Raw genomic sequence first — 18858 nt, 5'->3', positions numbered from 1 at the left:
TAGACCCAGGGCCGGCCCAGGCCATTTTGGGGCCCTAAGCAAAATAATGTAAAGGGGGCCATACATGCAATCCAACCCATATGTTCATATTTTGTATATTAATCAGATTTTGTAGCACTGCATACTTCAAACTTCTCACCCCAAATTATTGTCAGTACTTACAGTAGATAGCGCCAAAACTTTTTCTAAAAGAGGAAAGAAAGAAATTAAGGAAGAACTTTTATTTTTTAAAGCTTGTAATCAAGTATCAAAAGTCAAATAAAGCAAACAGTAGTAAACAAAATAGAATGTAAATTAAACAATTGCCAGATTGGGGGCCCCCTAGTGGTCAGGGGCTCTAAGCAGCTGCATAATCTGCGTATAGGCTGGGCCGGCCCTGCATAAACCAATAGCCAATCCGTTTGAAGTGGTAGGGATGAAACCTCCCAGTTTAAATGGATTGTATGTCTAATAATGATAAACTTCTACCTGGTTTGTGGGAATTTAAGTCACCTGTTCATTTGGGGAGATTCTTGAGTCACTTCCTTTTCATGTAACCAAAAATCAACAGGAAGTGAGCTTTAAATGCCCCAAAATCAACAAGGAAGTGATGAAAAATCAGAAGGAAATGACATGAAATGCCCAAAAATTAACTCATTGCCTGGCTTTGACGGCCATAGACGTCCAATCCGCTTGACGTGGGAGGGTGGCACCCTACAACGTCAAATGAACTGGACGTCTACTAATGATAAATGTGTTCTAATTCACAGTAGAAAGATGAAAATAGTTTGTTTTTCTGTTTATTAGTCTTTTTGTCAACTATCCTAGAATGATTTCCTGACCCATGTTTCGATAATTGTTGTATCGTGAGATCATCGTTAGTATCGTGAGGTACCCAGAGGTTCCCACCCCTAATCGTAACAATATGCAACAATATGTAGACATAGAAAAGAGCCATATAGATGACACAGACGATATACTGTACATTTATGACATGGCTGCGCTGAAAAAGTGCCTTAAAATGTCCCTTTGGTGTTCTTGCATTGCAGGGGGAAATTATTTCAAATCTTTCCTTCACATGTTTTTAAGGTATTGTGGGTATCAAAAGTCTACACACCCTGGTTGAAATGCCACTTTTATGATATAGGACACTGCGTGTGAGTAGGTCACATTGATGGTGCTTGACGTCCAAATTTATATTGACTGGGAGATCTAGCAGCGAACGATTGCTTCCAACTCCCCAGATGCCGCTAAAAGATGTTGTCAATGGCAGGATATGAGTTAAATATGATTATCATTATTTTTTAAATTAAATAATATCAACAGTGATCTGAAAATGTCCCATAATCAACTGCAGGTGACCCAAAAATTCTAAAACTCACTAGGAACTGACCTAGAACTCACCCAAAATTAACTGGAAAATGACCCGCAAATTCCCAAAAGTCAACAGGATGTGACCCAGAAATGACCCAAAATCAACTGGAAGTGACCTAGAAATGCCCAAAATTTATCAGGATGTGACCCAGTAATGACCCAAAATCAACTGGAAGTGACCCATAAATGTCCAAAAATCAATTAACCTAGTAATGACCCAAAATTAACTGGAAGTGACCCGCAAATTCCCCAAATAACAACAACAGGAATTGACCCAGAAATACTGCAAAATCACCCAGTAGTGACCCAAAATCAACAGGAAGTGACCCATAAATGCCCCAAAATTAACACTATCTAACCAGGTAATGAAAATAAGCTGGAAGTAACCTGGAAATGACCAAAAATTAACTGGCGGAGACCCAAAAATTCCAAAACACAACAAGAACCAACTCAGAAATTATCCAAAATCATTTGGAGATGCCCCGGAATCAACAGGAAATGACCCGGAAATTACCCAAAATCAACTGGAAGAGACTTGCAAATTCCCCCAAAACAACAGGATTTGACACAGAAATCCCCCAAAATCAGGGTGACAGCTAGAACCAAAAGTGGTATTTGCCATGTGGCAAAATGGATTTTGCCCTGTGGCATTTTTTTTTTTGCCGTGTGGCAAAATTGAATGCGCTGTAATGGTCAAAAATCCCAGCCACAAATGGTTTTCTGCCACTTAATATGAATGGAAAATTTGGACGTGCATAGCCGTCAATAGCATAGCCTAACCTGGGTGCCAGCTGAGTGTGAATGCACTGAAATGGTAATAGAATGGTTAAAAATCACAGCCACGCGTTTTCCTCCAATTTAAAATGAATTGGAAATTTGGACGTGCATAGCTGTCAATGGCATGGACGTGCATGGCCTGCAAAAATGCCATATACTCCCAAAAAAATGCCACATACAAAAAAAAAAAAAAAAAATGCCACAAACCAAAATCTGTTTATCCACATACCAAAAAAATGCCACATGTCAAAATATATTTTGAGACATGCCAAAAAAACACCACATGGCAAAATCAATTTAGCCACATGGCAAAAAAAATGCCACATGGCATAAAAAATGTCACATGGAAAAATCCATTTTACCACATTTGCCACATGGTAAATACCACTTTTTGTTCTCTGCCCTGCTGCAAATCAACCAGAAGTCACCCAAAATCAACAGGAGGTAACCCAGAAATGCCAAAAGATCAATAGGAAGTGACCCAGAAATGCCCCAAAATCAACCTGAAGTGACCCCAAAATGCCAAAATAACAACAGGAACTGACACAGAAATGTTCAAAAATCAACCAGAATTTACCCGAAATCAAGAGGAAGTGACCCAGAAATGTCCAACAATCAAGATTAAGTGACCCAGTAATGACCCCAAATCATTAGGCGGTGACCCATATATTCCAAAACACAACTCAGAAATGCCCCGAAATCAACAGGAAGTGACCCGGGAATTCCCCATAATCAGCAGGGAGTTACCCTCGGGAGTTTACTGACCATCAAACTAAATCATACCCTCCTTATTTATTTTAATCATATTAAATGTTGTATTCATGTTTCATAATTGTATTTATTTATTAAAAATATATATAAAACTCAGGATTAATCATAAAAAATATATGTATATTTAATCATAAGTAAAACCTGACATCTAAATACGAGGAAATCAAAGGACCTTGTTGGGTTAAATTAACTTAATTATTATTTTTTTAATATTACAAAAAAAGTCTTTTGCCCTGCAAATGATTTTAACAGTGATTAAAAAAATCGGACCAAAACATATTGTATACCATTAAAAACACAGAATTTGAACAGGTGTGTGTAGACCTTTTATATCCACTCACTGTTCATCCGTCTAATATTTGCCTTCATTCACGTTTTATAAAAAAACAAAAACATCATTTCATTTTCCACCACAGAGATTAAATGAATCGAGAGCATTTAACAGTCTTTGAAAATGTTCAGCAGAAGCAGCCAATGAAAGAAGCTATTTTTGATGCCGTTTTACACAAACGATCTTGGATGACAACATTTAAGCTAACACAGTATGTTTGGCATATACTCGGAGGTGAAGACCGACCGACCGATCGTCCGTCGTCAGCAGCAAATCCTCTGCAAATGAAAAAATGTGCAAATCACCACGAGGGGTTTCACTACAATACCAGGCACTGTCTCATAAAGGGTCCACCGACAGTCAGATTATCTAAACAGACCGTTAAAAATAAAACTCTGTAAAACATTACAAATGCAGTAATGTTTCTTTTGTGTGTGTTGGGAAGAGAACAAATGAGTCCACCGGTGACCCCTCAGTCTTTTGGACTGTTTTCAGCATTCCCTGCAGAAAATGAAAGAAACATTGTTAAATTGATGGAAACTCAATTATTAAAAGATTCATCTGCAGGTAGTCCCCAGGTTACGATCCAGTTCCGTTCCTACGCTAGCGACCTAACCCGAATTTCCGCGTGAGTCAGTACTGCTACACTGTCCAAAAAGTCCCAAAGTATTGTATTTTGTTTAATGATGGAGGATACACTGCCCTCTGGTGGCAGAGTTGGGTTGGCTATAAGACTGAGTAGACTCAGACTTCTGACATGGATAAAGAACAGCTGATTTGGCCCAATTAGGGCTGTACGTTTTTTCAGCTAATATATGTTTGTGTATGTATTTGCAATGGCGTACCGTACACATATGTGTGTTACAGCTTTACAAATTGTCAAACGTGAAGGAAGTAAAAAGCTTCAAAAAAGCACAATTGCCTTGTTTGCTGTCTGTAAAATACTGAAGTACTGTTAGGCAGGGCCGGCCCAGCCTATACACAGACTATGCAGCTGCTTAGGGCCCCTGACCACTAGGGGGCCCCCAATTTGGCAATTGTTTAATTTGTATTCTATTTTGTTTACTACAGTTTGCTTTATTTGACTTTTGTGAGTTTTGATACTTGATTACAAGCTCAAAAAAATAGTCCTTCCTTAACTTCTTTATTTCCTCTTTTAGAAAAAGGTCTGGCGCTATCTACTGTAAGTACTGACAATCATTTGGTGTGAGAAGTTTGAAGTATGCAGTGCAACAAAATCTGATTAATATACAAAATATGGACATATGGGTTGGATTGCATGTATGGGTTCCACAGTACGCTGTGACGAAATGGTGGGCCAAAAATATGGGCCCCTTTGCATTATTTTGCTTAGGGCCCCCAAATGGCCTGGGCCGGCCCTGCTGTTAGGTCAATAAGGTACTGTTTATGCAACTTAAAAAAAAAAAAAAAGAAGGCTGGAGACAAAATGGAGGACGAGACCCCTGCGTCGTAAAGTCAAAATCACGTAAGTCGTAACCCAGGGACAACCTGTAACTCCATTTTTTTTTTTTTTTGCGTTTCAACAAAAGCTAAATGTATAAGAAGTATTGATAACCCTTGATGAAGGGTCTCCAAACCAGTTCTCAAGGGCCGCTGTGGGTCCTGGTTTTTGTTCCTACCGATCGAGCACAGTTTACCCATGGTTTCTTCTAAAACAAGCAGTACCTGACTGCAATCAACAGATTAGATTTGAAAGAGACCAGATTGGTGAAAAGGTGTTGTCTTCTTTTGTTGAAATGAAATCCTGAACCGAAGCCCTATGTGGAATAGTTTGGAGACCCCTGAGCAAACTATTCCACAGAAGGCTGCAGTGGGTATGGGTTTCTTTTCCAACCCAAGCAAGCGCAATCCATTGATCACAGTCAGCCGATTCTTGTTTCAGCAAAAACCTTATTGGTTAAACTGTCTATGCTGGATCAGTTGGAACAACGACCAGGACCCACTACAGCCCTTGAGGACAGGTCAACCCACCCCTGATCTGGAATGATCACGGCAATGCAAACTTGGTAAAAACAAATAATGGACTTTTTTTATTTCCCAACTTGAATTAAATGAACTTATAATGCAAAGAGTTTTCCGTTTTTCAATAAGCAATTATGAATTGAAAAATGGAGGACGATTCATTTCCTGGTTTTCAAAAAACGGGAAAAAAAGCCCATTTTCTGTTTTTCTTGCTGCAAAAAACGAATAGCCGAAAACTACAAAGACCTTGATACAGACCCGTTGTTGCGGTTGTGTCTGACACGTGCGTGATGGAGAATCTGGAGACCATAAACCGGTTCAGTGCTACAGATTTTGACACCTCAGGACTGTTTGAAGGAGAATCGGGTGCTGCTTGCAACCCGGGTGACGTTTGGCTTTCTTCTAATGCTGGGCCATCCTCCCACTCAAAACCTGATGGAAAATGCAAAACCGTCATCAGACGAAAAACCAGTAAATCGTGCAGAATTGGATGTCCTACCTTGATCTGCTTTGTCGCAGTCTGACTTCTCTGAATCACACTGCGCCTCATAAACTTCAACTTTAGATGTGTCGAACATGTCATCCACGTCGGAGGTGTTTTCAATTTCATTGGACATGTTTTCATTCATGTTGGAGGTGTTTACTTCCTGTGTCGCGTTCCCGCTGGACGTCTCTTCAGTGGGGAAGCTACAGTCCACCAGTTCTCCGGTTGGACTCTCCTGAAGTTCAAAGGGAATAAAATTCTGTCATTGATATCCCGAAAACATCTGATTCATTTTCACTCGCTACCTGGTCAAAGAGGAATACGGTGACGTCATCAAAGAAGGACACTGCCTTTTTCTTCCTCTCCAGCTCCTCACAGAAGGACTGAGTGAGGAGCGTCGGCATCTTCAGCAGGCTGCGGAGATGCCGCGCCCTGCTGCTGTCGCTCACCACCACAGGCACTGCTGTGAAATCCTCATCGCTCCCCTCGCTGGAGTCTTCCTCCTGGATGCTGTAGGTCCGCAACTCTTCGTCGGACTCACTGTCGTCAGAGTCATCTTCGTCTTCCGCCTCCTCAAGTGGTGCTCTTACATCCTCCCCGCACAGCTCTAGTAGCGAAGAGGCGGACGACACTTCGGCAGCACCGTTGGAAACTTCGCACAAGCTATCTTGGGAATCCGATTCCTCAGCGTCGATGTCCTCGAAGTCCTCCTCGTTTATCCTGACCGTTTCCGCTCTGTCCGGCAGCGCTTCCGCGTGATTGAATTCTGGCAGTTCTTCCTCCTCTGTGGATTGATCGGTATTTTCATTCTCTTTGGATTCGTCGTCTTTATAGTCGGATACAGTGGAGTCAGTTCGTAAAATCTCTACGTGGCAACAGTCTTCAGAGTTGTTTCTTCCGTCGCGGTAATTTGTTGAGGCCTCCTGGATGGTGGAGGAAGGTTCCGGATCAGCAGAGGAGCTAAGCTGCGAGCAGGGCTCCTCTTGGTGTTCAGTCTCAAACTCCAGATCGTCAAAGTCCGGGGCTGCCTCTTTGGTCAGGCATCCTCCCATCTGTACAGGAAACGGTGATAACATAGACAACTCTGGTGTGGAAAGAGAATTGGGAGAGTTTGGCTCAGATGAGCAACTCTCGTTGCATTCCCTTTTAATTAAATCTCGGGAGTAGCTCAGTTTCCCGGAGTATAACTCGCGTTTAGTCGGTCCGGCAAAGAATTTACGAATTTCCTCCCGTGGGCTTTTGTCATTTTCAGTGTCGTAGTCAGAAAAATAAGCCGAGTCTCGATACGTGTTTTTATCAATCATGTCCTTTAGGCGGACCTCTGACGCGCTAGTGAGGTTTTGTCGAACTCCCACTTGCAACACAAGTCCATTTCCACCTGTTTGAGTACCTACAAGCTCTTTAAATATAAATTCTGGAGAGCCGTTATTTTCCGTGTCGTACCCACTGTCCAGGGATTTGGGCTGGGCAGGAGTATTGAAAGATTCTGGGCTGAAAGCTTGGTCACAGGTGCTTGTCACTGAAGACGAAAGGTTGATAGTATCCACCAGGTCAGGAGTTCCTTCTGAGTTCTTAAGGGGACTTAGCTCTTCCTCCTGTATGTCCGTGTAATCAAGGTTGAAGTCGGTAAAAATGCTTGATGTTATGTCTGTAAAGTCATCATCCTCTTCACTGTAGTCTCCAAGCTCCACCAGGGTTGCACTGGAGTCTCCGATCCCTACTCCACTTTGCAACTTCCTGCTACAGTCTATTGGAGGATAAGTTAGTCGTACATCTCTAACGGAAGAAACTCCAATTCCAGCTCCCTCCCAAAGGTTAGCCCTCTGCTTCTCTGGAATGGCTTGATTCCAACCACAAGATTCCTTAAAAGATGGAGACTTAGTATAGGTTGTGTCAGGTATTATCTTGCGTTTAGAATGCAATCTCTCTCCATGAGATAAAAATTGCTTTTCGTCTTCTCGGGCATGTTTAGTTGCGACATGATTAGCCAAGTTGGTTTTCTCTGGACCAACATCACCCTCTCGGTGACATAACTGAATGTACGATCCTAGTTGGTTGAGTTTGCTGGCATCGTTACAAGCAAATTCTCTCGTTTCTGCTTCCTCTTTACAAGTCCTGGAGCTGCGAAAGGTTTTGGTGGTGTCCTTGGTTAAAGACCACATTTCAGTTGTGTTGCAGTGCACATTATACTCAAAATCCAAATAATTCGCCATCTTCTCTCTATTACTGTTGCCAAAGTTTGGGATGTTGTTGTTGGCAGAATGGTTTAAGGACCAGTTTGTGACTTCTTCGTTACTCTGATGACCCGCCAGTAATCCAGGACATGTTTCAACATCGATACTAATGTGATCTACGATGGGTATTGTCTTTCGAAGGGATCCCATTGTGTTATGGGAGCTATCATCGGGCATGCTGCAGCTGCCTTCGCATTCAAGGTAGGGATCACACAACCCCAAGCTTGGGCTGTTTGCTGTTTGTGACAGACGAGGCTGATTTCCCGACAATGGCATCGAATAATCAACGTTGGAATTTTGTGGTTCTGAGAGACTAACTCGCCGTACGGATTCACAGTAGTCAACGTCGATCGCGTGAGGCTGGCTTAACGCCACGGGGTTGGATGGCTGCCTGAATAGTGGCTCCATGGTTAGCTGCACAGTGGGGCTTGAATCTGAATCGTACGCAGTTGATTTGGCCGCGTTTGCAGTTGACCAGTAAGCATTCGGGTGTACTGTGAGTGAACCAGTCTGACTTTCAGGTGACATCCGAGGGTTGTCGGCCTCCAGCACAGGACTGAATTCCCCGACTTTGCCGTCTAAGTTACTGTTACACTCGGATGTTTCTTCGATTCGGATGTAATACTCGCTGCTGACAGAAGGGCTGTTAGCACTTAACACAGGGACCACACCCGGATGCTCTGCCTCATAGTAGGACGGGGATGTCTCAGTCCTGCATCCGCTTGCATTGCTTGAATAGTATATATCTTGGTAGTGAGGGTTCACTTGGCCCAGTGGACCGCTGGTGGACAAGGAGCAGTAGGGCCGCTCGGCTCGGGCTTGCTCCCACTTATACTCAAAGTTGAGACCGTGGCTTGTCTCAGTTACGGTCAGCAAGTCGTCCCCCGTGTCTGAGTGAAAGCTGTCGGAGAAATGCTCCAGCAGAGGGAAAGAGGATGAGGCAGACGAGGCCAGCTCCACTGCCTGGGCGTGGGACGGGCCACGGGTCTTGGCCACCGTCGGAGTGAGAACCAGGGGCGCCGTGTGGGAAGGGCTTCCGAGCAAATTCGGTCTCAGGGCATTCCAGCGCTCTTCGAAATCCTCTTCGGCATCGCTAGAGCCTTTAGCGCACAAGTATGTGAGCAGGAGGTGGACTTCCTCGCTGCTAGGTCTCAGGTCAGGCTGCAGCCAGCAGAACTGCATGACCTCATACCTACGGAGAGTGACAAAGCGCGAGTGATTTACGACTTGAGCGATTAGAACATACTGCAACTCGAATTCCATCCTGGATCTAAATACACCAACAGTTTATCTCACCAGCGCTCGGAGAGGAGGAACTGAAGCTGCGGTTTGGGCAATTTAAGCTGCTGTTCTCGCACAGCGTACGTCAACACCTGTCTGTCCGAGTACTGCCTGTATGGCTGCTCTCCAAGCTCAAACAACTCCCACACAGTCACTCCCAATGACCTACAACAGTCCAAGCCAATTTAAAAGCTGATGGGCACATTAACTAGTCATAACAAAATTCACTTCTCTCACCAGATGTTGCTTGCTTTGGTCTGGTCAACAACTAGCAGGTTTCCATGGACTTCGTCTATGAGCTCAGGTGCGATCCAGCGCAGCGGCACCCAAATCTGGTCTTGTGTGTAGTAATAGTCCTCCTGCACAAATGACGGAATCATTTACTGTAAGATGCAGTGCTAACAGATCAACCTGAGAGGCCAGAACGGGTCAAACCTTAAACAGACTGTGAGAAAGGCCGTAGTCGCCGATCTTCACAGACATTTCTGATGTGAGCAGGCAGTTTCGCAGGGCTAGATCACTGTCAAGAAAAAAAATGGGGTTTTTTTTCAAACGCTTGTCGAGGACCCCAAGAGCTCTCACTGACGCCAATAGACGTCCAATCCATTTTGACTGGGAAACAGCGAGCAGTCATGTCTAGTTCTGTCAATGGAACTAAAAGATGAGCATTCACAGTCAGTTCTCACACTTTAAAATGAAATGGACATGTGTCATTAAATGCTAATGGGAAAAATAGCAACTTTAGAGAGAGATTGGGAGTCAAAAATTTTCTTATATCAATTTGTTATTTTTTTTTAATGAATATTTCATTTATTAATTTGTAATTACAGGTAGTCTCCGGGTTTCAACGTACTCGACTTATTTGATATTTACTTTACAATGGTAGAGTCTCGTCCGCCATTTTGTCTCCAGTCGATTTTTTTTGTTTTGTTGCATAAACCGTAGCTTATTGTACCTCACGGTATCTTATTTTTTACTTTATTAATGTGATGTGTTTTGTCCTCACTAAACGCGAAGGTGTTTAGCTTTACTGACATCAAACAAGGCAATTGTGCTTTTTGAAGCTTTTTACTTCCTCTACTTTTGACAATTTGTAAAGCTGTAACACACATATGTACACTTATGTTAAAAACGACACGCATTTTAACATTAAAACACAAAACAAGTGTTCACACGTCCATCTAGTCTGATCAATATGTAAATTTAGTAGATTAAACTAGCCTAATTTGCCCAACAAAAGTCCGCTAGCTTAAAACTAATGCTAACGTATTTTCAATTCTCATAGCAAATTGCTCACATGTAGCTCCACAAACTGGAGCTGTAAACTTAATTACAAATGTATACATAACAACTTACAGCCTTATATGGGCCAAACCGTAGCGCAGCTGTCCTTTATCAGTGTCAGACAAGAGTCTGCTCGTCAGTCATAAGGCGACAGTCAAGCCAGACCCAACGCTGCCATCAGAGGGGAGTGTAGCCTCCATCATTAAACAATGATTGTTGATTTATTTGGGTTAATAGGTAACATTTTATTTGACAGTGGCGTCATAATACCGTCATAATTATGACATGACACTGTCACGGGCATTATTGAATGCTTATGACAGATGTCATTAAGTGTCATCCGGCAATTTATCTCTCTAAGTCCATTTATGTCTAGCTCGAATCTCTTATGTCCAATCAAAAGTGAGATAATTTGCCGGATAACACTAAATGACATCTGTTATAAGCATTCATTAGTGCTCATGTCAGTGTCGTTATGATTGTCCAATAAAGTGTTACCAAAAACCATAACTAGTAATTAATGAAACAACTGGAACAGGAACTGAAGAAATAATTAGCACAGAACATGAATTTTGATTGTGATTTACATCTGTAACGCTGCAATGCATGCTCTTTACATTACTTACAGTGGCTTCTGCTGGTGGGGAAAAAAACTTCTAATATCCGTCGTCTTAAAAGGGGGCGGAGGAGGCGGCATGATGTACAGTGGGGCAAATAAGTATTTAGTCAACCACTAATTGTGCAAATTCTCCCACTTGACAATATTAGAGATGGCTGTAATTGTCAACGTGGGTAAACCTCAACCATGAGAGACGGAACGTGGAGAAAAAAAAAAACAGAAAATTGCATTGTTTGATTTTTAAATAATTTATTTGCAAATCATGGTGGAAAATAAAGTATTTGGTCAAGACCAAAACTTCATCTCAATACTTTGTTATGTACCCTTTGTTGGCAATAACGGAGGCCAAACGTTTTCTGTAACTCTTCACAAGCTTTTCACACACTGTTGCTGGTATTTTGGCCCATTCCTCCATGCAGATCTCCTCTAGAGCAGTGATGTTTTGGGGCTGTCGTTGGGCAACACGGACTTTTAACTCCCTCCACAGATTTTCTATGGGGTTGGAATCTCTAGACTGGCTAGGCCACTCCACAACCATAAAATGCTTCTTACGAAGCCACTCCTTTGTTGCCCTGGCTGTGTGTTTGGGATCATTGTCATGCTGAAAGATCCAGCCTCGTCTCATCTTCAATGCCCTTGTTGATGGAAGGAGATTTTCATTCAAAATCTCTTGATACATGGCCCCATTCATTCTTTCCTTTACATAGATCAGTCGTCCTGGTCCCTTTTCCAGAAAAACAGCCCTAAGCATGATGTTTCCACCCCCATGCTTCACAGTGAGTATGGTGCAATTCAGTATTCTTTCTCCTCCAAACACGAGAACCTGTGTTTCTACCAAAAAGTTCTATTTTGGTTTCATCTGACCATAACACATTCTCCCAGTCCTCTTCTGGATCATCCATATGCTCTCCGCAGACCGACCTGGACGTGTACTTTCTTCAGCAGGGGGACACATCTGGCAATGCAGGATTTGAGTCCCTGGCGGCGCATTGTGTTACTCATAGTAGCCTTTGTTACTGTGGTCCCAGCTCTCTGTAGGTCATTCTCTAGGTCTCCCCGTGTGGTTCTGGGATTTTTGCTCCCCGTTCTTGTTATGATTTTGCCGCCACGGGGTGAGGAGGGAGATGAAAGTCCGTGTTGCCCAACGACAGCCCCAAAACATCACTGCTCTAGAGGAGATCTGCATGGAGGAATGGGCCAAAATACCAGCAACGGTGTGTGAAAAGCTTGTGAAGAGTTACAGAAAACGTTTGGCCTCCGTTATTAACAACAAAGGGTACATAACAAAGTATTGAAATGAACCATTGGTATTGACCAAATACTTATTTTCCACCATGATTTGCAAAAAAATTCTTTAAAAATCAAACAATGTGATTTTCTGTTTTTTTTTTTTTTTTTCCACATTCTGTCTCTCATGGTTGAGGTTTACACATGTTGACAATCACAGGCCTTTCTAATATTTTCAAGTGGGAGAACTTGCACAATTAGTGGTTGACTAAATACTTATTTGCCACTGTATTTCTATTGGGCTGTGAATGAGTGTGTGTGTGTGTGTGGGGGGGGGGGGGTCACCAGCCAATCAAACGTGCGTTTGAGGGGAAAAAATGGACTGGCACATTCAGCAAGTGAAAAGGGGTCAATGTACTTCTGAACATAATGAAGTACTGTAATTTACTTAATAATGGTCGGTCAGTTCTTCTTACAACATATGGGAAGAGTCTAAATGACCTATATAACTGAAGCCATTATATAATGCAAATAGGGTTGCTTAAAAGTTGGTGGGTACAATTTCAGCATCCTGAAAAGTTGCTAGTGTTATGTCCCTATCGTCCCTATGCAAACCTACGCCCTTGGTTTGGTCATGCAGATCTGAAAATTTTCAAGTTTGTTTCCTGACTTTAAGTACAGTCCACCATCCTGTTGATCTCACCTCAGTGGCAAACTCCAACACATCAGCCCGAAACGAAGGGAGATGTCGCCCCCGGCAACAAAATCACTGATGCTGGAGTTTTGATGCGACTACTCAGGCAGCACCAGGATGTTGTTGCAGGGAGAGACCAGCAGATGGTAGCACATATACTGTATAAAATGAGGTCTGTGGCGCCTAAGGAGAGTTCCTGGTAGGTTTTTGGATTACCTGTGTATGAAGTTGTTCTTGTGAAGATGTAAAAGCCCTGAAGCGATGTCACACGCCATTCGCTGGAGGATGAGCGGGTCGGGGGTGTCAGAGTCTGACAGTCGGCAACTGCAAACGTAGCTTTTCAGGTCACCCTTAAAGAACGCAGCATAATGAAGAGAAATAATGAAAGTGCTGTTAACAGTGGCACCTCCAGAAATTTTTCATAGGGGTGGCCACATGGGGCCACTTAAAATCTTGGGGTGGCCAAAACCAAAAGCCGTAATTTCAGGTTTTCATTATATTATTGCAGTAAAAAGGTCAGGGGAAAACTATCAGAAAGACTTAAGACAAATACTTTGGTCTATTGTGTATTATTTGATGTTACTAATGATTTAATGTGCATAGTCCGTAACTGTCCAGTCAACATTTTGAGTTCCACAACAATTATTTTTTATTGTGTTATGTATATATTGGGCATAAGGTGTACATTTAACTAGGGCTGTCAAATGATTACAATTTTTAATCGAGTTAATCACAGCATAAAAATGAATTAATCGTAATTAATCGCAATTCAAACCATCTCTAAAATATGCCACATTTTTCTGTAAATTATTGTTGTACGGATATATACATTCAACATCCTGTACATAAGTACTGTATTTGTTTATTATAACAATAAACCCACAAGATGGCATTAATATTATTATTCTTTCTGTGAAAGGGATCCAAGGATTGAAAGACTTGTAATTCTTAAAGGATAAATCTGACTTTGTATATTGTGACTAAATTTTGCCATGTGTATTGTGACTAAATATTGCCATCTAGTGTATTTGTTGAGCTAACAGTAAATGATACAGTAGCGACTTAACTGTTCTGCCCAAATGCATGATGGGAAGTGGTGCAACCATGACTGTGTGTGGTGGCTGCAAATGTTATATCTTCGCTGCATTGGATACAATACAGGGTGTTAAGAAAAAGATTAACTCCTGTCATTCTTCCCCACGTAGCTTCCCACAATATTTATAGTTGCTGTGGGAGAGATGACGATGAATGCTTTTATCTACTCCACTCACTTGACACTGCCTCTTATCTCTGTTTAGAAGTAAAATGGCGCCATTGTGGGCTGTTTGCGGCACCGCGTGAATGAATCGTATTGCGAATGCGTTAATTGCGCTAAATATTTTCACATGAGTAATTAAAAGATTTTAATTACTGCCCGTTAACGCAATAAATTTGACAGCCCTACGTTTAACAAAACAAAATAAATGCATTCATTTGGGATGAAATGCATAACTGATGCTACAACAATCTAACGATATACTGGCAAATGGGGTGGCCAGTGGGGTGGCCAACCAATTTATATTTATATTTTTTTCCTTTATAAATGAACTCGCTGTCTGCCACGGACATTTTCGTGCATATCGACACTTGACATCTTACATTGGATCATATGGATGACATGATGAAAGTATTTCCTACCAGAGGGCAAAACTCCATGACCAGCAGATAGGGAGTGACCTCTGTGCACTGGGCCAAGCATTGCAAGAGAGCAGGATGTTGCAAAGTCCTGAAAATGTGTTCATTGTGAATTTCTAAGTAAGGTCAGTTTTTCACTCATAACTGTAAATCTTTACATCACATTCACTTTTTTTGTTTTAATGTTCTTTTCAAAGTTCTCACCGATATGGCTGGACCTCCTCCAGGAATTGCATTTGATCTTGGACACTTGCACTTGCCTTCAGTTCCTTCACCACCACCTGGGTAGTGCTGAGACCTACGTTGACCTCTCCCAGCAATACCTGTCAGGTTCGCACACATGAAATAGAATTTATTTGGACTTTTTTAGTGACATGAAAAAAACCCAGTATTTTAGGGACAATCAGAGGTAGGTAGTGTAGCCAAAAATTGTACTAAAGTAACAGCAGCATTTCTTCAAAATGATATTACTTCAGTAAGAGTAAAAATTGTACTCAAATACAAGTAAAAAAGTAGATGGTAAAAAAAAATATACTCCAGTAATGAGTAACATTGTGAGTAACTGCTTACAATATTTGATTTTTTTTTCTTTTTCTAAACAATGGTATTTTTTTTCTCATCACAAAGTTATCTACGTATATGAACTGTTATTATTATACCGTACTATAACCTATTACATAACCACATTAAGCCAAAGAAATACCCCCAAAAAACCCTTGAATTCTAGTGAGAGAAAAAAAACATCTCCAGAAATGAAACATCATTTGTCCAAACAGCATGAGTGCTCTCTCGTGGAGAAAACATATTTCCAATTATGAAATTAAAAGGATCATATCTCCGGTTTTCTGTGTTCAATCGGTGCCAAATAAAAAACTGGGAGAGAGGTTAAAATTAGGGTTGTTCTGATCATGTTTTTTTGCTCCTGATCCGATTGCTTTTTTTTGCTCCCGATTCAATTCCAATCGCTCCCGATAATTTTTCCCGATCATATACATTTTTGCAATGCATTAAGAAAAAAATGAATAAAACTCGGACGAATATATACATTCAACATACAGTACATAAGTACTGTATTTGTTTATTATGACAATAAATCCTCAAGATGGCATTTACATTATTAACATTCTTTCTGTGAGAGGGATCCATGGATATAAAGACATGTAATTCTTAAAGGATTAATGTGACTTTGTATATTGTGACTAAATATTGCCATCTAGTGTGTTTGTTGAGCTTTCAGTAAATGATACTGTAGCCATTTAACTGTTCTGCCCAAATGCATGATGGGAAATGCAACCATGACTGTGCGTAGTGGTACCAATTGATATATCTTCTCTGCTTTGGGAAATAACATAGGGTGTTAAGAAAAAGATCAGTTACTACCCTTTATTCCCCACATTGCTTCCCACGATATTGCTAATCTTAGGGAGAGGGATTGTAAGGCTTTAGCCAATTAAAAAAAGGCTCCAAAGGCTGCCAAAATTCACTCTACCCATTTTACGCTGCCTTTTAGCGCTATATATAGGTAAAACAGCACCATTACAGATTGAACACGACAATGCGTGAGTGGGTCGTGCAGCGCATGCGTTAATTGCGTTAAATATTTTAACGTGATAAATTTTTAAAAAAATTTAATTACCGCCGTTAACGGGATACATTTGATAACCCTACCTTAAGCCTAAACTAAAGACTCCGGATGAGTGTAACATATTATGTCTTTAACGTTAAATACAATTAGAAAACGATTTAATTAAAAATATATATATATATTAAAAAAAGGCATGTCTGATATTTTTTTGCCGATTCCGATGCTTTGAAAATGACGTGATCGGACCCGATCGATCGGCATCTCTCTAGTTAAAATCCACGCTTTCGAGTCATGTTCACGTCAGCGCTCTATGTCAAATACCAGTGTTGTTTTTCATGATGATGCCGAGACAAAAACGAGCTAAAAACGTGGTTTGGGAGTCTAAAACATAACAAACTAATGGCAGTTTTTATCTGTAGAGAAGAGCACGAGACTGTGCAATAATTTCCGTCAAATGTTCACAATGTTTAACATTTTATGTGTAGTTTGCCTGCATCGTAGCAGTGTCTGGTTGTGTCACTCATGTGATGTGCTGCTGCTCTTCAGGCTTGCACACACGGTAAGATCTGTTTTCTTATCTTGACCAGAGAGAATATGCAATGTTGCTTTAGCTTTTAAACGTCTTTGCTGAGTGATCAGGTAACTCGTCTTAAATGTAACTTGTCGCGTTAGCATGGCATTCGCATTAGGCTAATGCTAACAGCGAGCGTCCTCTTAAACTCTCGGACAGCTTTTTTTACTTACAGTTTGTGGCGTCGAAATGGATATTATTAATTGAAAATAATGTAGTTTTCCTGCTGAGTGTCTATAATCACCAAGTTGGCGTTGTCCTTGTAGATGCTACAATATGTGCTCGTCAGTCAGTGTTCATTCGAAATAGTTGGAAACCTTTATTTATTTATTTATTGAGTTTTTTTATTTTTTACTCTACAGACAAAAACGTCAACTAAAACTAGACGAAATTAGTCATGATTTTTCGTGAACAAAAACTAGATGAAGACAAACACACTGTGAGATGACTAAAATATGACTAAGATTAATAAGTATTATCGTCCAAAAGATTAAGACGAAAATTTAAAAGGGTACAAAAACAAGACCGTCAAATATTGAATTTTTACGGTACTTTAAGACTCCACGTGATTGGACAGGCCGGCGTGACCATAGAATGGTAAGCATGAGCTGATTGGTATAATGAAGTCATGTAATTATTAGGGTTGTTCCGATCATGTTTTTTGCTCCCGATCCGATCGTTTTAGTTTGAGTATCTGCCCATCCCGATATTTCCCTATCCGATTGCTTTTTTTGATCCCGATTCAATTCCAATCATTCCCGATCATTTTTCCCAATCATATACATTTTGGCAATGCATTAAGAAAAAAATTAATAAAACTCGGACAAATATATACATTCAACATACAGTACATAAGTACTGTATTTGTTTATTATGACAATAAATCCTCAAGATGGCATTTACATTATTAACATTCTTTCTGTGAGAGGGATCCACGGATAGAAAGACTTGTGACTTTGTATATTGTGACTAAATATTGCCATCTAGTGTATTTGTTGAGCTTTCAGTAAATGATACTGTAGCCATGCCCAAATGCATGATGGGAAGTGCAACCAGGACTGTGCGTAGTGCTACCAATTGATATATCTTCTCTGCATTGGGAAACAACCTAAGGTGTTGAGAAAAAGATCAATTGCTACCTTGCTTACCCACATTGCTTCCCATGATATTTCTAATTGTAGGGAGAGGGTAAGGCTTTAGCCAATTAAAAAAAGGCTCCAAAGGCTGCCAAAATTCACTCTACTCATTTTACGCTGCCTTTTATCTCTCTATATAGGTAAAACGACGCCATTACAGATTGAGCGCGACAATGCATGAGTGGGTTGTGCAGCGCATGCATTAATTGCGTTAATTATTTTAACGTGATACATTTTAAAGAAGATTAACTACCGCCTTTATCAGGATAATTTTGATAACCCTACTTTAAGCCTAAAGACTGTGGATGAGTGTAACATATTATGTCTGTAACGTTAAATACAATTACAAAACGATTTAATAAAAAATATATATATATATATTTAAAAAAGGCATGGCCGATATTTTTTTGCCGATTCCGATACTTTGAAAATAACGTGATCAGACCCGATCGATCGGCATCGGGACATCTCTAGTAATTATTGTTGTGACATCGCAATGGTGAAACTGGTAGAGCCACTGTTGGCATCAATGGCAAAAAAAATCTAATATGTAGAATAAAGAGGAAAAATGTAACTACTTGTGTAGCCGGAAGTAGTGGAGTAAAAGTAGCGTTTTTTCTTCACAAATCTACTCAAGTATAAGTAAAAAAAGTATAGCTTAGTAAAACTCTTAGAAGTACATTTTTGTCAGAATGTTACTCCCCACATCTGGGGACAATACAAAAGTTTGTTTTACCTTTCCAAACCAGCCATGGCCAATCTCCTTGAGATAGAGTAAACTATGGCGGCCGAGGTCTGACGATTTGAGAAGCTGGACTGGAAAGAAAGAGGAAAATGTTATTAACAAAACGTTT

At 40.8% G+C, this 18858-nt stretch overlaps 1 protein-coding gene across 2 annotated transcripts in view; it reads right to left on the bottom strand.

Moving 5' to 3' along the window:
* Nucleotides 1-763: 763 nt before the first annotated feature.
* The window catches only part of aatka (apoptosis-associated tyrosine kinase a), a 75797-nt gene continuing 57702 nt past the window's right edge, over nucleotides 764-18858 (bottom strand). For both annotated transcript variants that reach the window (XM_057817133.1, XM_057817135.1), the window contains 11 exons: nucleotides 18741-18820; nucleotides 14917-15035; nucleotides 14716-14803; nucleotides 13255-13388; nucleotides 9650-9734; nucleotides 9452-9573; nucleotides 9230-9379; nucleotides 6005-9125; nucleotides 5715-5934; nucleotides 5474-5647; nucleotides 764-3733 (listed from right to left, as the gene is read on the bottom strand). In XM_057817133.1, the coding sequence (XP_057673116.1) occupies nucleotides 3705-3733; nucleotides 5474-5647; nucleotides 5715-5934; nucleotides 6005-9125; nucleotides 9230-9379; nucleotides 9452-9573; nucleotides 9650-9734; nucleotides 13255-13388; nucleotides 14716-14803; nucleotides 14917-15035; nucleotides 18741-18820 (4322 nt within the window). In that variant the 3' untranslated portion in view covers nucleotides 764-3704. The remainder of the gene's footprint in view (nucleotides 3734-5473; nucleotides 5648-5714; nucleotides 5935-6004; nucleotides 9126-9229; nucleotides 9380-9451; nucleotides 9574-9649; nucleotides 9735-13254; nucleotides 13389-14715; nucleotides 14804-14916; nucleotides 15036-18740; nucleotides 18821-18858) is intronic.

The sequence above is a fragment of the Corythoichthys intestinalis genome, chromosome 16 (assembly GCF_030265065.1).
Source record: "Corythoichthys intestinalis isolate RoL2023-P3 chromosome 16, ASM3026506v1, whole genome shotgun sequence".
NCBI classification, from domain to species: domain Eukaryota; kingdom Metazoa; phylum Chordata; class Actinopteri; order Syngnathiformes; family Syngnathidae; genus Corythoichthys; species Corythoichthys intestinalis.
The sequence above is the reverse complement of the archived record's forward strand: the minus strand, read 5'-3'. Positions and strand labels throughout refer to the sequence as shown.